The sequence below is a fragment of the Chroicocephalus ridibundus genome, chromosome 4 (assembly GCF_963924245.1).
Source record: "Chroicocephalus ridibundus chromosome 4, bChrRid1.1, whole genome shotgun sequence".
NCBI classification, from domain to species: Eukaryota; Metazoa; Chordata; class Aves; order Charadriiformes; family Laridae; genus Chroicocephalus; species Chroicocephalus ridibundus.
Genome location: NC_086287.1, coordinates 64,399,451 through 64,421,886, shown reverse-complemented (window position 1 = coordinate 64,421,886; position 22,436 = coordinate 64,399,451). Strand labels below are relative to the sequence as shown.

General features: G+C 38.2%; 1 protein-coding gene across 1 annotated transcript; it reads right to left on the bottom strand.

The window, feature by feature from the left end:
* Positions 1 to 387: 387 nt before the first annotated feature.
* SGPP1 (sphingosine-1-phosphate phosphatase 1) lies at positions 388 to 22,418 on the bottom strand. The gene is made up of 3 exons (XM_063333548.1): positions 21,472 to 22,418; positions 8,720 to 8,809; positions 388 to 6,802 (listed from the first exon to the last, which is right to left on the bottom strand). The coding sequence occupies exons 1-3, from the start codon at positions 22,069 to 22,071 to the stop codon at positions 6,251 to 6,253; spliced, it is 1,242 nt and encodes a 413-aa protein (XP_063189618.1). The 5' UTR covers positions 22,072 to 22,418; the 3' UTR covers positions 388 to 6,250.
* Positions 22,419 to 22,436: the final 18 nt, after the last annotated feature.

Sequence of the window (22,436 nt, the reverse complement as noted above, 5' to 3'; positions counted from 1 at the left end):
CACAATGGGCACTTTCCTAGAAAGCAAGTTTCTTGTCAGAATGAGAGCATGCTTCCATATCCATTTATTAGCGTGCAACAAGTGACAAAACCTACAGAAAGATACAACGTAAATCTTGTATACAGTTTGATCAATAGCTTGTTTTATTATTTAGTATATGAAACTAAACAATCCTCATTTTAAGCCAGCAAAGAAAAACCTAATTTCAGTATTTCCTCATTCTTTTTCCTAAACTTCTGCATCTAAAGCCCACACCTTAAAAAGGTAATATTGTTCTAATGATTATTGCTATACAATAATATGAATATAAGTTTTCTTGTGATCAGTGTTTTATGCTTGTGGTATGTGTCCAGCCACATGTCCCTTGGCACTGGAAGGAATAAACACAGCAGAACACTTTGAATCCAACAGTAGTTTATTACCCATTAATTGCAGATGAAATTAGACACTTCAGTTACCAGTCAATATGCGTTTAAATATCAGTTGACAACTGCAGGAAGTGTACAATGAGTATAAAATCATTAACAATAATATAACAAAGAGTTCCAATGTATTAATTTCAAAAACATCAGTTGTACACTATTATACAGCAACCATTATATGATCCTCAAATAATTCAGGGCTTGCATTTGAAAGTACTTTTTTTTAATATATAAATAAAGTTCTCAAAGAGGTTGAGAGACTGGGGGTTACAACTGCATTATTTCCCAAAATACTGCTAACATACAGCCTTACATTATACAGACAAAGCTGTTTTATATTTTATGAACATTTGCTTTTATCAGGTAATGCAGTAACAAGAAAAAATCTATAGATAAAAAATTAAACTCCAATATGCAATATATTATATATATATCTATATTGTACTACAGATTTCATATAAATCAAGTATAGGCCAAATTTTGGCATCATGTTTAAGTGCATTAAGTTTAATACAAAATCCCCCTCAGACTTTGCTCTTACTTTTCAGGTTACTAGCTCCTGGACCGATCTTTTTCGGTGATGATACTTTAGACATCTAGAATTGTCTTATGATCTAATTTCCATTTCAGGAATATCACCCTTGTCTTTCATTACACTTTCTAACAAAAATAAAGTTGTGGGAAAAGTTTAGTGACTAATTTAGTCAAAGTTTAGTGACTAATAAAATGGCCCAACTTGACGGGACTTTTTATTTACATTTACTGGTCAATATATTTAAGGTAGGATTCTCCTGTGTACCATCTATTCTTTTTTGATCCTACAGGAAGAGTTACTAATTATGCACTGCAAGTCCATATTGCTTTGCTTCATTTTGTTAAATGAACTCTTACCAACATGCAAAATATTTCTGGTGCAGAATGGAGTGCAAAGAAATTTTTCTAATGCATAGTTAAATTTGCCTCAACTCCAGCGTGTGATAATCGCTTTTTAGAGTAACACCTAAAGAGCTATATCCTCTCTGCCACACAATAAAACATTTTTTTTCCAAATTAAGCTTTGTTTGCCTTTGTTTCAAGTAGTATTATAGGAAGAAAAACAACGTTAGTGACTCAACTATTCTGTCAATTTGACAAATACAGTATTATAGTAAATTTTAAAATAGGCTTATATATTTCTGCTGAAATGAAAAGGCCTCAAGCTTTCCACTAGAATAAAATTCTGGTGTGAAGACATTCAATGAGACTTTCTCCCACAAAAAAGTCAAAGTTTCCTCAAAGTCATTTGTAGAATATAACAGTACATTATATAACCTAGAAACAGTCTACATTAGACCAAAAAACCACCCAAGAATCAATTACAGTAAGTTGAGTCACAATACCCCAAGAATCAATTCTCCTGTCATTGTTTTACCTACTGACGTTATTCTGGGATGTCATCATTCAGCACTATTATGGTACAGAGGAGGAAAGCATCAATTAAGTGTTGCAAATGCACAGCCAGTTTCAGTTCCTAAGAAACAGCTTTAAGTTAGGCCCTTTAAAAGTCTTGTAAAAACGGGTTAAGTATGCTGTTAAAAAGAACAATCTCTCAGACCTCAAAAGCAAGGATAATACATTTACACCTTAGAAGGGAAGTCTCTTCACCCACGCTGATGCCTGTACGCATATCAGAGCACAGACGTGACCTTCAGGGTTCATTCTCCCTGTAATACAGAAGGAACTAGTTGCAGAACTCCCAGTGAAGTTAACAGGAGTTAGACAGCAATGCCCCTTCATACCAATTAATTATTAAATATATGTTGTGTGTGAAAAAAATCTCAATTTTATATTGAGAAAGCAAATACTGAAATAGAAGCAACTTTTAGCACAACAGATGTATTTACTTACAGCATGCAAGGTTTGTTTTTATGTATTTGAGCAGCTAATAGCCACTAACAGCCCTTAAGTATTTACAAGTTCGAAGTTACAATCATCACATAAATTGCTTACAAAAAGTTCAGGACACTCCGTGGGAAAGAAGCAAGAAATGCAGTAAAAAAAAATACTGAAAGCAGTAATAAAAAAAACCAATAGCAAAGGAAAACAATAAGCTTTTAGAATCCAGGCCATTTAACACTGTTCTGGTAAAAAAAAAAAAAGCCAGAAATCACATTTAGAGATGCCATTTTAAAAGAAATGCATCTTCCCGTTTTGTTTTTGTTTTTTTTTTTTTTTTCCTTTTTCACCACAGGAGAAAAGCTGTACATAAGCTTAAAACAATTTCCAAGTAAATAAACAAAATACAAAAACAAAATACAACACCCTTTGGTTTGCCAATTTACCTTAAAATAGCTTCTCCACCTCCCCATTCTCCTTGCCCCCCAGTTTGCACAGTAAGCAGTAAGGCAAATGTGATCGGAAACTGAAGAGCTTCATAGGTGATCACACAGGAGAAAGACGCTTCAACCCCGGATCATGGTATGGGAAGCAAAGGTAATAGCTTTTTTTATAAACATGAAAATTTTTTCAAAATAATAAATTCTAAAGCTTACCCAAGATGCAATGCATATGTTAGTTCTGACTGAGGGCCAGGTGAGAAAAATCCTGCTCCTACGCTTAAGGCAGACTAAGACTAATTCAAGTCTCTTCAGCCTCTCAGAAAACAGAATTTTGCGCCAAATTATGCTCCACGTGACTGTTACTTTCAGGTTTTATTTCATGCAGTAATCGATTAAGACAAATTTAATTCCTAGCTTTTATAATAAATGTGTATTTATATCTGCTTCTATGAAGTAGTAGTATTTATTTCTTTGGGACTATACAACCTGGAACTGACGAAGTTCACTAGCAGTGACATATGAATATGTTTCTGCACCACTTCATGAAAGGTTTCAAGAGTATTGTCCTTCTGAAAAGACATTTAACTACCTTTTAAAGCTATGTTAAATTTATAAATAATTTGGTACCAGCTGATGCTTAGACTAGAAACATTTTTCACATTCAACTCTTGGAATATCTTAGGGCAAAGAAAGTGCTCCAGTTTTGCCTGCTGTTTTGTTGTGCCTGATTTAGAGGAATCTTAGCTTATTTTTAAAAAAATATACTAAAATACAAACATTTAAGTTGGATTTTTAAATTCTTGCATTTCTGTGATTCTTTTTTTTATAACAGCATTCATACTGCATATTTTGTGCTAAACTTCCCTCTTGAGCCTAGCCCCTTATAAAACATGAATAGTAAAACTTTTCTCATGCAAACTTCAGTAAAGCAGTTGCAGTCTTAGAGATAGGGTTGTAAAGGTGCTGTATAAACATTCTGATATACATTTCCTGTGTACAGAACTGTATGGTACATGGAGCATGACATTTTGAAGTTACCCAGTGTATTGTATAAAAATATAAAATATATATTTATGAGTGACAGTAGAATAAGCTACAGTGCAATTTTCCTTAGCCTGTTGAAAGCCCTCCCTGCTTATGATTTTTTTCACTCTTTCTAGATCTTCCACAGTAGATTCTATTTTCCATTAATAGTACAAGAGAGCAAGCACAGCCAGAAAATACAGCTTTAAGAACATTCTTATGCTGTAAACTTGAAGTTCCTAGAAGTCAAATATGTACCTTAAAAAATTAGTTTTGCTCACTTGTCTCTTCTGTGCTTGAATTTAAACATTTTTTGCTGTAAATTGTAAAGCTAGGATATTTAACAAGAATATGCCCTAAATTTCAGAAAAAGTTACCCTATTATTTTCTCCAGTCCTCAGACTAATTTAATATAATTGGAACACCACCACTTGCTCCGGGCTTTAAGCGTAAGGCATTTTGTGTACATTCCCCTCAGCTATTTCAATGACTTAGTGTGCAAAGCCAAACCAGTGGAAATCCCCCCCTCAAAACCTTGGAAACCAATTCACCTTTTACTGCACATTCAGCATTAAACTGCAAAAGAAGAACAGATACGAAAAAAAAAATTCAAATGCAGAAATATGCAGTGAAACAAGCTAACCATTTTCTAGTAGGTAAGGTCTTTTCGGTCACACAAGTTGTTTAACACACTGTCAATTCTGAATAGAACAGTTTGAGTACATTCATAGCAGCGTATTCTGAATGCACTGAAGAAACGCATCAGAAAAGTTAGCTTTTCCCATCATCGAATGCCAGCGTACCATAACTTTGAGTGCTTTAAGGAAAGAGATATAGTTAATTTTGTTAATTTACATATTAGCAATTTGGAAATATGAGCTCCAATACAAAAAAAATCCTTCCAATTCCAAATACTGTTTACAAAAAAATGTAGGTTTTGTAGTCTATCTAATCACTACCCAACCAAATTATGTTTTCCCTAAAAAGAAAAAAAGCCCAATACAAAACTAAGTAATTCATGTCTGGCCAGACAGTACTACAGCTGTTGCTGCAATATGGCAGTTCCTGACATGGAAAGAACAGATTAGGCAACACGTTAACATAGACAAAATGAAACACAAGAAGCACATGAATTTACAGTTGAAGGGTCATATTCTACTCATCACTGGAAAAAGGATCATCAAAAGCTGCAAAGTGCATAATAATTCAGTAAAAATTTAGATATGCACAAACCATTTATGCATTGACCATACTGTCTTGACTGCTCCCAGTCTGCCTACCAGAATGATTAAAAATTTAATTTGATCGTTATATTGTCTATAGCTATCTAAATTGGGTAAAGGTGATTATCGCCTTTAAATACAGTATGTTAATGCATAAAAATACATGTTTTTTTCTAGAATAAGGATTATATTTTCTAAGCAAATATCTAAAACTAATGGTCCTTCTAAATTAGTTTGGAATAATAAGCGAGGCCCATTTCTTTGCAGAATGGGGTGTTTTTATTGTTTATATGTTTAGATAATTAATTGTAATATCTGTCCACTGTATAAACAACCTCCAGAAAAATATATCCTCTTCCAGTAACTTACAATACACATTAAAAATACTTACAAAAGGGATTATTGTCCATTTACAACACCTTGAGCTTATGGATGCGATTCTTGGGTCATTCCATTTATGCAATTTTGATCAGGCTAAACTGAATATTCCGGTTAACCTGAACCATGCCAGCAACATGGAAAAATTTAACGTTTAAAAATATCTGCCTAATTGTGTAAGATTTTAAATAAAATTAGGCATTTCTACATCACAGTATATATGGCATTTCTTAATTTAGCAACAGAAAGGCACAGTTATTAAACCATAAAATACAGTACCTGCATCATAAATACTCTAGCGATATCAACCAATGCCAATCCAGACATTTTACTCTGTAGAGGGAGCTAAAGAAAAAGGCGTCTCTGTTTTTTTAGAAACTTCAACCTCATTGCAGGTTTGGTCCATTAGAAATGCCTATTAGCTGAAACATCTTGAAGCAGGACTTCAGGAAAGAATAAAGCAAATTTAGCAGTCTATGGTCCAACAACTTGAATAAATTACTACGAAATGGCAAACAGATCATGAATGGAGCTTTCTGATTAGCTGTCAGACATACCTGTTAAAGTGTCAGTGTATACAGGTACAGCATGACAGACATTCCACATACATTCATTGCATCACACACACACACAGACTTTGTTATAGCAATAAGTCTAGACATAGCATTTACAGAGTTCAGCACTTCTTGTGGACTGATATTTGACTTCTGTCCCCATACCATACCCAAAGTCGTGCAAAGTTCTTTAAATGCTTTGCCTGATATGTATTGCTGTTAAAGTGAAGACCCTGCTAAAGCCAAGCTCACTGGCCTTCCCTTAGCAAACTAGTGCACCTCTTCAAAAAGCAACTAGCTCTGTTCTCCCTACTTAAAGTGATAAAACTGCATCAAGAAAGACCAATAAAATGGAAGAGGGAAGGAACAATAAACATGAGGGAGAACCCAACCATTCCATACGTAATATAGCGATAGGGAAGCTCAACTTCCATGCGTTGTCTTGCTTTCCGTACATCATCGTGTGGTATGCGAAATATTTTACATGCCAGTGGAATAGTGGCTTTTTTCATTGCTACTTTTGTTAACAACAAAACTATTACTCCAATCAACAACCGCAATATGGCTTTTCCAAACACAGTCACAGTGAGAGAGGAAAGAGACAAAGGTAAGGTATCGGGAGGAGGATCTAGCTTTAGACCCATCATGTAGTTAATGTGAGAGCCACAGGCTACTCCTGCACCACAGCCCAGTATCTGAGCTGTGTCTCCTCGTGATGTGCTCCAGGTGTCTAGAGTAAAAGAGAAGATGCCCAGGGCTAAATGGAGACTGATGATAATTAAGGGTGCATATTTGTAAGTTAAGTTGAAGTTATCGATCAGGTCCACAACTGGATGGAAGACAACCAAGATAAGAATAGCATACAGAAATCCAGCAATAACATCCTGTTGAAGAGAGAGAAAGATACAGTTTCAGTGTAATAACTATTTTAAAAAATAATTTAAGTTACCTTAGAATGGAGACAAGCCTAGTTACTCTGTTGCTAAAAGCAACTTGTGGATTACCATCTTTTCTCATTTACTGTAAAAGATTAAATCTTTAACTTAAAGAATTGCATTTGATCACCTATTAAGAGGACATCTGTATGACTATCAGATGATGACTGATCACGATCACAAATAAAGCTACGATCAAAAGATCCATGGTCAAACGAAGTTGTAGATCTGCCTATCTGCTGGCTACAGTCATCCTTGTCCAGGACTGGGGCATTTCAGCCTCCAGTCAGCACAAACCTAGCCCAGCTAAATAAGTTCTGCCACCTTAGTTTGCTGGAACAGTTCAACACTGGATCTAAGTGCCTGAGTGCCAACACATAAGCACGCTGGCAGCAACAGCTGGTAAGGCAGTCGAGGACCACAGCAGCTAGGCATTGGAGCAGCTTAGACTTCCGACTCCAGCTTCAGAACTAACAATACTGCAAGAGTGGAGAACTGTTTCCAACTATTAAACAAGAGGAAGAGGGAACTTCTGTGGCTTCATACTTGATTTTCAGTTTTATTGTTGGTTTAAAAATATCTTTTCTTAATTAAAAGGTTACTCTAATTATTTTTTAATTTAGCATTCAATTTCAGTTACTGTTGATTAATCACTTGGTTGCACAGAATTACCTGCAACTTTTGTCACCTTTAGTTGCTAAGTAATTTGTCGAAAGCTTTTTAGAAGTTGAAGCACTAGAAACCAGATCACCTTTATTTGCATGCTTATCAACTTTTCCATATAAGCCAGGAGGTGGGACTTTCATCAGCAGTATTTGTATTGCTCTGTCTTCAATGAATCATTTTAATTCACTTCCACTAATTGAATGCTTGATAAAAAGCTCTAACACAATTAACTGAAACAAAAGTCAGACTTGCTCGCCTCAGAAGCAACCACAACAACTTTCTGCTACATCTGCCTACTCCCCAAACTTAGGCACCATGGTCGATTTATATTACAGGTAACACATGGTTAATTGTATTCATTCAAACACTATAGAGGATTCAAATATGAAACTGATGAATAACCTAGTCTACATGACGCATTTCTATTTGTTGCGTGACTTTGTTCTAAGATGTTACCTGTCAGCTGAAACACAAGTTCATCCCATCATCCTCCACATAAGTGGTTCTGACTCAGGAAGCCTCCTAATCACTAACGCAAATATGTCATTAAGTTTGCCTGAGCTACCTTTATTTTCACATGTCCCTTGTACACTGTGTCCATCTATCAGCTTTACTACTCACTACCAGGCTGTTTTCTGTCTGTTAGCTATTCTTCTAGCAAGCGAGCCTCAAAAACCTCTTTAGCCATCCTTATTAGTGGTCTTACATTCTGATTACTATTTTGTTGCGTTCTTGTTTTCTTTGTTATTTCATTCGTTAGAATCCTGGGTAAGTGAAACCCTAGCATTTAGCATGGCACTCTGAAATGCACGTGCTTTGAGTAGCTAATGTGGAACTCGAGCAGATATTAACAGCCACTCTCTCATCCTGCAAAATTATTTCTACTCTTTAGAGGAAAACTTAGTCTACGCTTTAGCACAGTCATCAATTTCTGCACTAAAACTACTATTAAACATCAGCTAAGTTTCAACTGTGGATTGAGTTTATGAAAGAAAAGTATAAGTTATCAGAAGACTAACATCTACTTTTAGCTATTGTATCAATTTCTCTGCTGAAAAAAATGCAAGTTTTCCTATATGGTAGGACATTCTAAAAAAATTATCTATATACAATTACTGCACTGTAAAAACTCAAGTGTGATGGAAGTTTATGAAATCAGAGCAACATTAAAATAAAAGTTTAATAGAATTATTTTCTTACCAAAATTGAATGCATTCCCATATAAATTCGACTACAGCAAACCAAAGAACACCAGCAGAATGCAAGGATCAGTCCAAACATAAGGGGATACTGGTAGGGAAAAAATGGAGAGATTATATTAGAATTTGAAAAAAAAAAAATCACTCTATAAGGATTCTATAATTAATTCCAATTAATGTAACTTATGCTTACCCTTTTGTTGCCTTAGCCTACCCAAGCCTATTAGACCACCTCAAGTAAGTCCCCTTTTCATGAAGTCAAACCATTATTAAGTCAAACTTCTTCAACTTTTTCCTTGTCCTCTTCCTTTGCATTCAGGATATACAAATTTCAGGGCATTGGTCATATCTCTTCAGACAAAGCAATAAGAAGTTGATAGATCTTTGTAGCAGTTAGTCTTGCCATGTTACGATATCCTCAATTTACAATATGGGCAGAGACAAGCCTTGCATTATAAACCGTGGAACAGTTTTACACTGGGTAAAGTAGCTACATAGTACGTTAGTATTATTAACAATTATCCAGGCAGAATCTAGTAGCTTCACCTTTCTCCTGCAAAGGAAGAACTCAAGAAAATTTGCAAATAAATTCAATTCCTTACATACAGTTTTAGAATTTCTGCAATTCTTAAGTCTCTGAGCATCAGTATGAAACTCCTAGAATAGTAATCTTTTTTTTTTGTCTCTAAAAACCCAGATAAATTTCCTCTTACAATCCATGTTTATGAAATAAAAAAATATCAAATAATTCTTTCCAATTATTTCCATCTTCTGACAGATTGTGTTATTAATAAGGATTGTTTACCAGGAACAAACAAAATATCTTAATAAGCACATATCAGCACGTCTAGAAACTTGGTATTTTAACTTTCTCGGGTTTTGGATAGAAGTATGCTAATTCACATCTTACAGCACAGTAAGAAATATTTTCCCCACTACCATACTGCAAAATGTTGTGTAAGACAGGATGCAGCTTCCTTTTTTCAGTATTAAAAATAATTATTAGTTCTATAAAAGAAGCAGTCACAAGACAAAATGGCATGTTTCCAAAATTGCTTGAACTTCCTACATGAAAGCAATGATAAACATTTTTTACATAAACAGGCAGTCTAGATGTACTCGAATCTCAGAATAAAAACTAAGAATTACAGGCAGTTTTCTTGACCTTTCATGGATAACCTGAAAGGTAGAATATCCAACAAATTAGAGAAAGTATCTTTACTCCTATCGGAGAAAGCTGTACGTCCTCTGTGAAAGCCACTTAACAGATCAACAAGCTTCTAAATCAGTCTTTCAGTGATACGTTTGAGAAAAGTTTATCAATCTTCTGCACTATTCCAACATTTTTTGAATTCTCAGCTCCAGGACCATGTAGCATGACAAACCTACAAAAATTTTCTCAAACTAACAGAAAATTGGGAAGCTCGTGTTTCACTTAAAAACAGACTTCACATTAAAATAAATTCTAAATGCCCAACTCACAGGTATGTTACATCTAGTTTAATTTTTAATTCCTGTAGCAACATTTTTCTTTGTTTCTACTACCTTCATCTACAAATTGTACCTAAACGAGATTATGTACTTAATGATTCATTTCTAACTGAAATGATGAAGGAACAAATTCCATTTTCTGCCTTTCAGAATTATGCTAATAATGGGCAATACACCAGTAACTAGTTCATACCCAAGACACGAGTGCGGATTTATCAGATGCTGATGTTGCTATAGCAGCCACAAAAGTCATCTTTGTACCCTGTGCTGCAGCGCCAGGATACATCACAACTGTAGCCCCATCATGCCTCTACCATCATTTCCATTGATCTCAAGGTAGAAGTAATAGTGCCTGCTCCAGGAAGACACTCAAGCTACACAACCTCCCTGCCTGGTGCTGCTCCACTCTTCCCAAAGCAGAAACACTGTATGCACCTCTTTACATACTCCAGAAGATGAAAGCCTGGGAAGACAGACTTCTTGTTTGTCAGAGACTAGGGAAGATTCACTACTTCCAGAAGCAATGCAAACCTCTTGACCAGGAAATTTAATAGCATTACAATTACTTGGTGGTAGAATGAGCTTGCACGTGTTCACACACGTGTCAAAAGTTTCAAATGGTTTTGCCCATCACTTGATACCATACATCCATTCTGGTTTCCTGGCACACGTTTTTTTGTGCTTTCAGGCTCCAAACAGGGGTGAGGCTTTTCTTTAATAAATACTTTTTCCACATTTCTGAACTACCTCACAGAAACAGAAGCTGGAGCTTTAACAGGAAGACCAATGAAGTGCCAGGCTCAGCCTGCAATAGCAGATAACGATACTGTGGGTAAAAAGCTGGGATTATGGGGGAGATGTTAGAGCTGCTAAACAGCAAGACCCTAAGAACAGGGACCATGAAGCAAAAGGTGTATGTGATAAGTCTTGTTTTAAGAGTCCTGGGCAGATTGTTTTAAACAGCCCGGAGAGTAGCATCAGTTCTAGAAGTGAAAATAAATGCTTGCTCTCAATTAGGAACTCTCAAGGGAGGGGTGTTTGAAGAAGGAAACTGTCAGAAACTGCAACTTTGAAGGAAATATTGGAAAGAATATTTGGCTCTATGATATCTCACTCTAATTCTGTTTTTAACAGAATTGAGAATAAATCCCCATTAAAACATCTGGAAACACTGGCTAGTTTAGTTCCTCTGTAGCAAAGTGTCTGCATCCGAGACCTCAAACGCTTCCCTATCATATCCCCAATAAAAAGCCAATTATACGTTTAACCCTGATTTGTATATTCTTAAAGTAACAAAGAACTTTTAACTTAAACTCAGTGAAATTATTCTTACTGAAGTAGTTTAGCATGACCTGTCTGCAAATGTGTTTGAAGTATTAGGCACATGCTGATTTACGGTATTTTTAATGGATGATAATCATAATCACTGAAGTCCTAAACCCAGTTTCTTTCCACCCGAGAGCGCTTATTCACTACAGTATACCTAGCTGTACTTTATTCAGTCCACTAAAAAAGCAGAAGACAAAAAATTATTCTAATTTCCTCTAAAATAATATTCCTCAATACAACAGTTAAGTCTATTTTTGTGATTAGTTCCCACACAAAGCATTCTCCTCTATGCTCCCACTATATAACCAGCACACTTGGACAACTGTCAGTTTATGTTTGATGCTTACTTATCAGTCAGTAAAAAAAAAGTATCAGTTTAGATAAAAACATCTTTATACATAAAGTACAGGAATAGATTTTGATCTAAAAAGGTTTTAACCTTTATCTGTCCTGGTTTCTTCTAATGTTACAGCCATACCTCGCAGGATTGCCCACATAACCAATCTGATTTTCTTCCCACTCACATGCAGAGCATCACAGAATGGTTTGAGTTGGAAGGGACCTTAAAGATCATCTAGTTTGAACCTCCCAGCCCTGGGCAGGGACACCTCCCACTAAATCAGCTTGCTCAAAGCCCCATCTAACCTGGCCTTGAACACCTCCAGGGATGGGGCATCCACAGCTTCTCTGGGCAACCTGTTCCAGCGTCTCACCACCCTCACAGTAAAGAATTTCTTCTTAATATCTAATCTAAATCTACCCTCTTCCAGTTTTAAATCATTACCCCTTGTCCTATCACTACATCCCCTGATAAAGAGTCCCTCTCCATCCTTCCTGTAGGCCCCCTTTAGGTACTGGAAGGCTGCTATAAGGTCTCCCCAGAGCCTTCTCTTCTCCACGATGAACAACCCAACTCTCTCAGCCTGTCCTCATAGCATAGGTGCTCCAGCCCTCTGATCATCTTTGTGGCCCTCCGCTGGACCCATTCCAACAGGTCCATGCCCTTCTTGTGCTGAAGACTCCAGAGCTGCATGCAGTACTCCAGGTGGGGTCTCACCAGAGCAGAGTAGAGGGGCAGAATCACCTCCCTCAACCTGATGGCCATACTTCTTTTAATGCAGCCCAGGATGCAATTGGCTTTCTGGGTTGCAAGTGCACATCGCCTGCTCATGTTGAGCTTCTCGTCCACCAGCACCCCCAAGTCCTTCTCCTCAGGGCAGCTCTCAAGCCATTCTCCGCCCAACCTGTATTTGTGCCTGGGATGGCCACAACCCAGGTGCAGGACCTTGCAGTTGGACTTGTTGAACTTCATGAGGTTCACACAGGCCCACCTCTCCAGCCTGTCCATGTCCCTCTGGATGGCATCCCTTCCCTCCAGCGTGTCAACCGTGCCACACAGCTTGGTGTCATCTGCAAACTTGCTGAGGGTGCACTCAGTCCCACTGTCCATGTAAATGACACAGATGTTAAACAGTGCTCATCCCAGTACTCACTCCTGAGGAACGCCACTCAAAGCTGTATGTACCTTTTGGGGCTCCATAGTTCACTGGCCTCCTCAGACATTAGCAGAAATCAAGCAGAGGAACCCCCCTACTTCAACACAAATAACGCACAAGACCCTGTCTACTCCTTGGCATGTTTTCACTCATACCTTTTAAAAGCAGCCACTGGGTCAAGAATTCCTAGGGCACTCAACTAATACCACCTGCTTAAAATCTGCATTGAGGTGATAAGACAACCATGTATTTTGTCCTCACATGTAGGGATAAGCATACAGGGTGACTAAAGGAGAACATGAGCACACTCACACACCTTGTAGCTCAGCAAGAAGACTGCTCAGTAGCATGCCAAGTTGTAACACCTACAAGGGGCATCACCTTGATTCTTATTAAAAAAAGCTGATGTCATAAATTTACTTCCAAATTATTGTCTGAAAATAATGTAATATTCAGGTACTAGCAAGCATTTTTAAATGTTATTTCATCTAGAAAATGACTGCCTGTATGTATTTTGTGTATATACATTGGTTATACCATGGTTGTAAATATCCATAATCTCCCACTGCCTAGACATACAAAACCCTCCCAGACACCAAAACATCTTCTAATTGTGTAGTGCCTTAAGACTATCTAATATTTTTTAATCAGCCCTGCTTTACAATCATGGATTTCAGAAAGCTTCTCTCCCAATCACAAATGAATCTTCAGAGAAAAAAAAAAACAACATAAACAGCTTTTACTGTTTTCTACTGAAAATAAGCATGTTTTATGAAAAATTAATGTGAAAACTTTAGTATAAACTAATCTCAAGCATTCATGGAAGAAAGCCATAAGCAGTAAATTTTTTTAGGTTTTCTTGGGTCTCTTATTTTGGAAAATACTGCATTCACAAATTTGAAAATTAACAGTTATTGAGTTATAAACTTTTGGATCTTTTCTATACAGTTGTATATAAACATGCTGACATTCTCTGCTTAAATGAAAGATATTAAGGCAAGACTGCTGAATTCCAGCAATTTTAGTCCCACAGTTCCTTGCATGCCAAATCAGAACTACAGAGGCACAAAGAACAGAAGATCACAAGTTTACTTCTACCCCTCTTCCCCAATTCATTGCTATTCTTACTCATTTAGGCATAAGAAGGCAGACTGGCATCGTATCTCCTTTCAGATGAGGATCAGAAAGGTTGTCAGAGATCACAGCTAGCAGAGGTAGACATAAAAAACGGGTTTCCTGCTCTCAGGTTGTTCTTTCTGATAACAGAATTGATGAATCTTCATTTTTGACTGTACTCATAGTCACTTAAGAGTCAGATATCCAGGAACAGCCCATTTTAGACACAAACATCTCAAACCCTGCCTCCATGCTCTCAATTAAGACCATCCTATCAAAACCATCGAAAACTCATTATGCCTCTGTAGCTACCATACTACCTCAAGAATTTTGAGTATGGGGAGTATTTATTGAACTGCATACTGCTTTCTTTTTTTCAAATTAAAAAAACAACTTGCAATTTGAAAACTAACCTTATACAAAAATAAAGACACTTACATAGTACTCAATCTGAACTTCAAAAGTCACACGCTGACTCAAAACCCAGTATTAACCTGGCATTTTTCTCTTTGAGAAAAGTACTCCCCATTCCATATTAGATCACTGATACACAGCTTGCACAATTTTTTTTCCAAAGGCCAGAATAAAACTTTGATAATATGCATAAGTATGTAATACAAATACAATATCAGAAGATGAAGTGGAGGCAGATGGAACTGACAACAAGGCAGAGGTTAGAGAGAGACAGACAAATGCAACATATAGATTAAAAAGATACCTTTGTTGACATTTTGGCTTTTAAATGTTTGAATGGGTATGTTCCTTTGAAGGCATCATACCCATTAAGAAAAGTGCCCCAGTCTTAATGTATATGACCGAGGGACAGATCACCAAGCACATTATTTAAAAAAAAAAAAAGATAAAAAAGGATAATTGGTTTCTTAAATTCATATATCGAGTTAAAGACAAAGCTAGGAATAAAGCAGATTGAGTAAACTACTTATCTTCTCTCAGGCCTCAATTTTGTTCCCACATTCGGATTCTTGTTTTAATCAATTAAACTGAATTAAACTGGTCATATTTGGAAAACAGCAGTTAAACTACTCCCAGTAAGTCTTTGAGAATTTTATGCCCTACGTTTTTTAATGGGAAATTCTCATTTTGTTCAGTTACATTCCCTGAAAAGTGCTTGCAAGCTTTTGACTAGATCACATAGAAAACATTTCCCTCAAGTGCCTATCCTCCTCCCTCCCCTTAATCTGACTTTTTGCCAAGAGTCTTAATAACATAACCATTGTTTAAAAATGCTCATAAGGAAACAATCTGTCCTAAAAGCTTTGACCTAGGTCAGAAAATACCTTCTTTCATAATGGAACATTCTTAAAACACACTCTAGATGCTTATTTCTTTACTTTTTAAAAGCATTTTTAAAAGCACATTCTAAACTGGAGAAGTTTCCAGCATTCACAACGGGTTCCAAACTAATTTTCTAATATTTTCAGTGTTCTACAGTATTACTCAATGATTATTTTTTTTAATCATATGATAATTCAGAAGTTCAGCATGAGTTTGAGAAAATCATTTTGGGTCAGAGTTCACTGAAAGAATGTGAGCAGCACTTGCAGCATCATGCTTTTAATAAGATATTTGGGCTATGTATTAGCAATAGGCATATGAAAATCTACAATCAATGTTTACAGGAATGACTGAGACACCAGTTGGACAGACAAGTACAAAAAGCACAGCATATAAATGATTTTGTAGAGGGAGCAGAAAAAAAGGAAGAGGATGGTTAAAAAGAAAAGACCACTTACGAGTCAATTTAGGTAAAATAAAGAGACAAAAACTGTCTTTTCAAAAGAAGCCAAGTGGTAAATAACACAGGTTAAACTACATTTATCAATTATTTCCTTCCTTCTTACAATCTTAACATCAAAAAGCATAAAAATTTGAGTGTGCTACATGTCATTGCAAGAACCTCCTCTTTAATTTCCAAGATAAAGATTTCAATGCCATCCCTGCAGGGATTATAAAGTTTTAACTTACTGTTACACATCATGTGAAAAGAAATTAAAGAGTTACAATAGGAATTAGAGCCTGTTATTTCTTTTCCTTGCAGTCATTAAATAAAAAAATAATATCTCCCTGAACACACCCACAAGAATCACCTACAGCCCCCGAACACCTAAAAAATAGTTTTTCTGCAAACTGAAGTTTCCTCAGGTTTAATCAAGACACCCTATTTAAAAGTAAAAGAAGTGCTTTACATGTGCTAAGGAAAAAACAAACTGTTTGAGAAGTATTCCCTTTGAAGCCTTTCTTCATCAAAAACTCTGCATCTCACCTTACAGCATTTGTTTTTACATATTCCCCCCAAGATCCTGTACATTAACAAAAAATTTGCTTATGCAAAACTAAAAATATATTTAATGCCAATCAACACAGTTTAATAGGACAGGCTGCTGTATACCTGTAGCAGAGATTCCCCAATGGGATTTCTAAGAACTGACTATGCTCTTTTCAAACTTTTAAGAGCATCTGAATCAAATACGCCACACGACTTTTTCCAGCTTCCTTTACAAATAAACTACAGGCATTAATATGGCCCACAACAGAAAGCTTTGTGACTCAAACACACAAGACAAGGCCAGTGCTGACCCTCCAAATTCCCATTGCTCTTTCTCAAGAGCTTTTCATTGTGTGGGCAATTCTGTGTTTTCAGATCAGCCCTTCGGCTACACTTCTTGTGTCAGAAGAGTTTTTGTTTGTTTATTTTAAGAAACACGTGTAAGAAAACCAATTAGACAAGCACATCTCTTTGCCTAAGTTTCTTCACAACTTTTTAGTATTTGAGCCAAAAACCATTTGGGCTTCTCTGAGAGATGAGGCATCTCTTTCTGAAAGGAGTCTGTACTTGCTCTTACACGCAGACTTTGAATGTAAGAGACAGCCACCTATGTGTAGCTTCCAGTTTTATCATTACATAGTTCTTACTGATTATGCAAGCCCTTCAACAAGGGCAGACACTCAGAAACAGTATTTGCCTACTTTCTGTAAAAGTCTTACTATAGCAGTGTTGTGATTAGACTATTCACCCAACCCCGATAACCAATTATTCCCCATTCCCAGTGAGGACCTGAGAGAAGTTAGCCTTTTGAAACGAAAGAGCAGGCAGACAATTCTAGAGGTAATATTTAGTAGTGGTCAACCAGAATCACAGAACAACGCAGATCTCTGAAATCCCAATACAGATCCTGTCAAACCCATCTCATTTGATTAGATTCATCAGCTTTGGTTGATAAAAGTAATAGTGCGGATGAAAGATCTCTGGACAGGCGTTTGTCCTGGTACCACATGCCATTCTTACACAACTGGTATAGTGCAGAGTCAGGAGAGCACTAAGTAAATGAAAACTGAAAAATACTTTTAGGTGCATCAGTCAAAGGTATCATTACAGAATAGATGCTCTCTACTGTGGGTTTAGCAGTATTGCTTATTAAGGTCACAATTACCATCAGTGGGGTGGAAAGACAGTCACTGATGATAACACTGTCAGACAAGTACATAGGGAGGACAACACCGTCAGTGATCTGAACTGCGTCAGAAGATAAGCCCATTCAAACAACATTGGTCAAAGTAGTTACGGAGGCTGGCTACTCATCAATCAAGGCTCTGAGCTCCTGCTGAAAAACAAATTAATGAAGTTAGTTCCATGGCCTACAGTGAGTGTTATCAGTTCCTGACTCAGCTCATTAATGCAGAGCTCAGGAAAGAGTGTGAACCCATCACTTCCTAATCCAGACAACTACTGCTAGAGCCAGGTTGCATCCTGGAGGAACTCTGGGGAAAAAAAGCATATTTTCTGTCTCCCTGACTGACTTCTCCCCCCCCCAGTCCTCAAAATAAAACACCAGGCTTTTGGAGATTTTGTAGATAATTAGCAGTTCACAATATCTTTCCTCCTCATTCAGAAAATTATATAAACCAACCTGGCTCAAACTGTCACTATTTCAAAGAAAGCAGGTTTTCCCCAATGTGATAAAGGTATACTTTTCCTCACTTCATATCAAGACCTATAATCTCACTGTCTTTTAAGTGTTTGTCCTCCTCTTTCAGGGTATCAGAGCTTCAAAGACAGAAAGAAAAGCATCAACAACTATAACACTCCTAAATTCTCGTGAGCCTTTGGCATGAGCTTTTTATTTGAAATACAAAGTGTCTTTTGGTTACTGAAGTGTCTTTGAAACAAGTGGCTTTCCCTGCTGAAATTTAACAATATTAAATAAATAAATATATAAAGATCATGCAAGTGGAATCAAAAGTTTTAGGCAAGCCCTCATAATACAAGAAGAAACTGAAAAATTATATTCCACAATGGACAGAACAGTTAGCTATTATGAAAGTTATCTTAACATATAGTTTGTTGCTGTCTGAAAGTTGGTTGTGTTGAATATTCCCTATGTCCAAAGTCTCTAATTGTGAAAATTTGTCACAACCATCTTTAAAATACATCATCTCTGAAAATATTTTACTTGAACAATTGCATTTATAAGCAAATACGCTTTTGAATACTACGTGATAGAAAAATAATTGTAATAGGATTACTGATAGGCATTGAAAACTAGGACAGCACAATCTTAATTCAACAGGTTAAAAGAAAACCTACTGGAATAAAAAAAAAATTAGTTTTAGATGGACAAATTGGGCCTTACCTAGAAAAATAAGAGCAGATTTGCTCTGTTCTCTATTTGTTCAAGGGAAAGACTCATAGATTGTCATTCTCTGACAGAAAAGAACTATTACACAATAGTAGGAAGTCATAGCCCAATGAAAGCAAGCTCCAAATAAGCTACACAGGAAAGTGATTCCCTTCTCACTGGAGTAACCTCTTTTAGAGCAAGAGTGGCTTTCTTTGGTTTAGTATAAACTTCAAAGCACCATACTCAATTAAAGTTACCTGTATTGCAGAATAAAACTCCCTGCAGAGAGCTACAGCTGCGTCTGCTTAAATTCACACTCAGTCTTGCTCCACTATGATTTTTGGGACCAAATAGTGCTAAGACGTGGACTCATCACGATCAGGATCTGTGTAATGCTTGCTTGTACTGAATATATAGGAAGACTGTACCCCAACATTTGCCAACAAGTTTAAATCTAACCATCAGTACCTGCTGATAAATATGGATAACTTAATAAAAATCAGAGTTATTACAAGCTTCTTTATCATGAAGAAGCTTTCCAAGAAGTTCTGAGGTTAGTCTTGCTTAACCCCATCTATTTCCAGAAAAACATGTCAAAAAGTTATCATGTAGATTCTGCTCTCTTTCAACACCAGTAAAATACAGAGAACAGCAGAAGCACTAGATGAAAGCTTAACTCTCTTTAGAGGTGAATCAAAAGATATTCAACATGCCATAGGTTAACTGCTGATTAATATTTTGAAGTAATTTAAAAATCAGAAGGGGCATTTTTTTAAAAATTAACATTTTGAAATGGTAGAAGTTGGTTTCAGGGAGGTCTGTTACTTATACACTTCTCATAGGAAAAAGAAATTAAAATAAAGACCCAAACACTTTGCTTCCTCATTTCTTAAGCATGGTTCTAAATGAATAACAAGAAGGCTGAATGTTTGTGATTTCTTAATATGCATTCATTATAAATATGTTTAGTCAATTAGCACAGTATTTCACAGACTGCAGTTGCAGGGCTGGCAAACTGAAGATCGAACTCAGCTCACTGGCAAAAATACCATTTCACACAACGTCAGTTTGCTGGTTCTATAAAAGCAATCAAGCCGGGTTCTCCTTTGTACACATGACATCAGAGTCTGCACAAAGCTAATCAACTGATAGTACTAGATGATGTTTCTCACATGCAAATTTGTAGAAATCCAGTTAATTCCTCCAACTATCATCAGCCCTACACATCTAACAAATAATAATCAAGTATTCGGATTGTAGTCAGTCACACAAAAAAAACCCCAAACATTTTAAGATTAAGCATCTCGGTGACAGAACTCCAAATATTTGTTTCAAACACCCCAAACCATGGCATTATCTGATGCCTGCACAATTCTGGCAGAGTGATACTTCACACTTTCCTAGCAAATGTGAAACCCTAATAGCTTTCTGTTGAGCACACTGTATCACCTTGCAGAATCAGAGACATAAACTTTCGGTTAAGAGAGGCCAAATACAATCTCTAACCTTCAATTATTTCTTTCCTTTCAGGTACACAATCTATATGCTGAAATAGACCCACAAAGTGTCACACAGTGACAGCAGACAACTGGTGATTGTTAACAATAACCAGGAAGACAGGAATTCAGCCCACACATAAAGCTTAAAAAGAGAGTTCTCTCTACCAAGTTGACATATATTTGACTTAAAATAAGCAAGTATTACAACAAGAATTTGTAAACATTATGAACTTAAGAGTAGACTCATTGCATAACATCTTAGACGTTACACACAGAGCACTCAAAATCCTGCACTGAACACTTGTTGCCTAGGAAAGCCTTCTCCCTCTTTTACTACTGAAATTGGTGCAGTGATTTAGAGAGCTGAATATGTGTTGTGCTTTCTTTGGAGTTCTTACTGTCACCTGTACCACTAACAGCAAGCACCGAAGCACATGCCACAGCTTGCGTAAAGCAGATATCAGCAGCGTTATTTTAACTTCAGCTATTGAACCAAAGTGCAAGAGGCAGATTTCAAGATTTTGCTGAATGAAGGAGCTGAAAAGACCAGAGATTATCAGTTCCAGCTAATTATTAGCACATTAATAGTTGTAAAACCATCTGAAAGTATAAGTACTCCTCAAAACTGAAGTAATAATTTCCAGTTTATGGGTAATGAAACTAAAAGACACCGTTAAAGAAAAGGCTAAAGCTATAATTTGACTCAAGCTACAAAGTGACTCAAAGCAAAGAAGGACCAGCAAAAGGCCTTTTAGTTCCTGGCTCTCCACCAAGTTCTCGGTCAGTAAAACCAAATGCCTGTAAAAATATCAGATGCCTACCCAGACTTTGTGCAAAGCACTCACCCTACAAGAGGTAAGTTGAAAAAAAAAATCTCACAAGAACAAAATACAGACTGTTAAGGCAGACTTTTAATGCACATTGAGTTAACCATTCACTAGTCTGCAGAACTTCCATTCAGAAGACAGAATTATTAGCACAGCTCTTGCTACCTGAGCACTCGTGTAGATCATAGAAAAACTAAAACAAACAAAAAAGGGGGGAGGCCAAGGAAAAAGAGCACGAATGTCACATTTCACCCAACCTCTGCCCCTCTCCCCCCACAAAAGAAATCAAATCTGTCACAGCCTTACACCCGGGGGCTGGAAAACACAGGGAGAAGGACAAGGAGATGAGCATTACCTGCCAGCGGCCGTAGCTGAGCAGCAGGAGCGCCAGGGGGATGGCGGTGCCCGACATGGCGTGGGTGGAGGGCATGCTGTACTCGGAGTTGTAGAAGACTTCCAGCTTCACCACGGGCGGGGAGGCAGGCCGCGGCCAGCGGATGACATCCTTGGTGCACTGCCCCAGGTACATCACCCACACCCAGATGATGATAAGCCTCCGGCCCAGCCAGGCGTCCAAGTTCCAGATGCAGAAAGGGAAGAAGAGGATGTAAAAGAGCTCGTTACCCAGCTCCGTGCCCAGGCTGAAGAGATAGTAGAGGAAGCGGCTGCGGGTGGAGAACTCCTGGCTGCCGTCCTCCTCCGTGAGGGAGTTGCGACGCGGCCTCCTCCTCCACCGCTGCTGGGGGCCCGCCCCGCCGGGCACGGTCCCGTTCCCGGCGGGATGCTCTGCGGCCGGGGGGCCGCCGTTAACCACCGGCCCCCGACCCCCGGCCCGATGCTCCGCGTCGGCCCAGCCCGAAGGCCCCTCCACCCCGCAGAGCCGCTGGAAGGCGGCCACTTTCCGCGGGTCCTGAAGGTGGGCGGCCAGCCGGGTCAGGCGCCGGCAGAGAGCCATGGCAGGAGGACGAGGCCGCCCACTGGGGGCAGCTGAGCGCGGCGAGGCGCTACCCGGGTCGGGCGGCGGGCGAGGAGCTGAGGGGACTTCGCCTGAGGGGCGGCGGGAAGGACCGGGGCTCCCGCGTGCGCCGCGGGGAGGGGAACCGTTCCCTGAGGAGAAGAAACCTGCTCGAGGGCGAGGCGCCGCGGAGCGACGGACACCGCCCGGCTCCGGCCGCCGGCTCGGCTCGGCTCGGCTCGGCTCGGCTCCCGGCCCCGCGCCCGCTCCCTCTCTCCCCCTCACGCGCGAGCGCGTCCGCCGCCACCGCCCCTCGCCGCCGCCACCCCCCCGCGCCTGCGCACAGACTCCCCCCGCACGGGCGG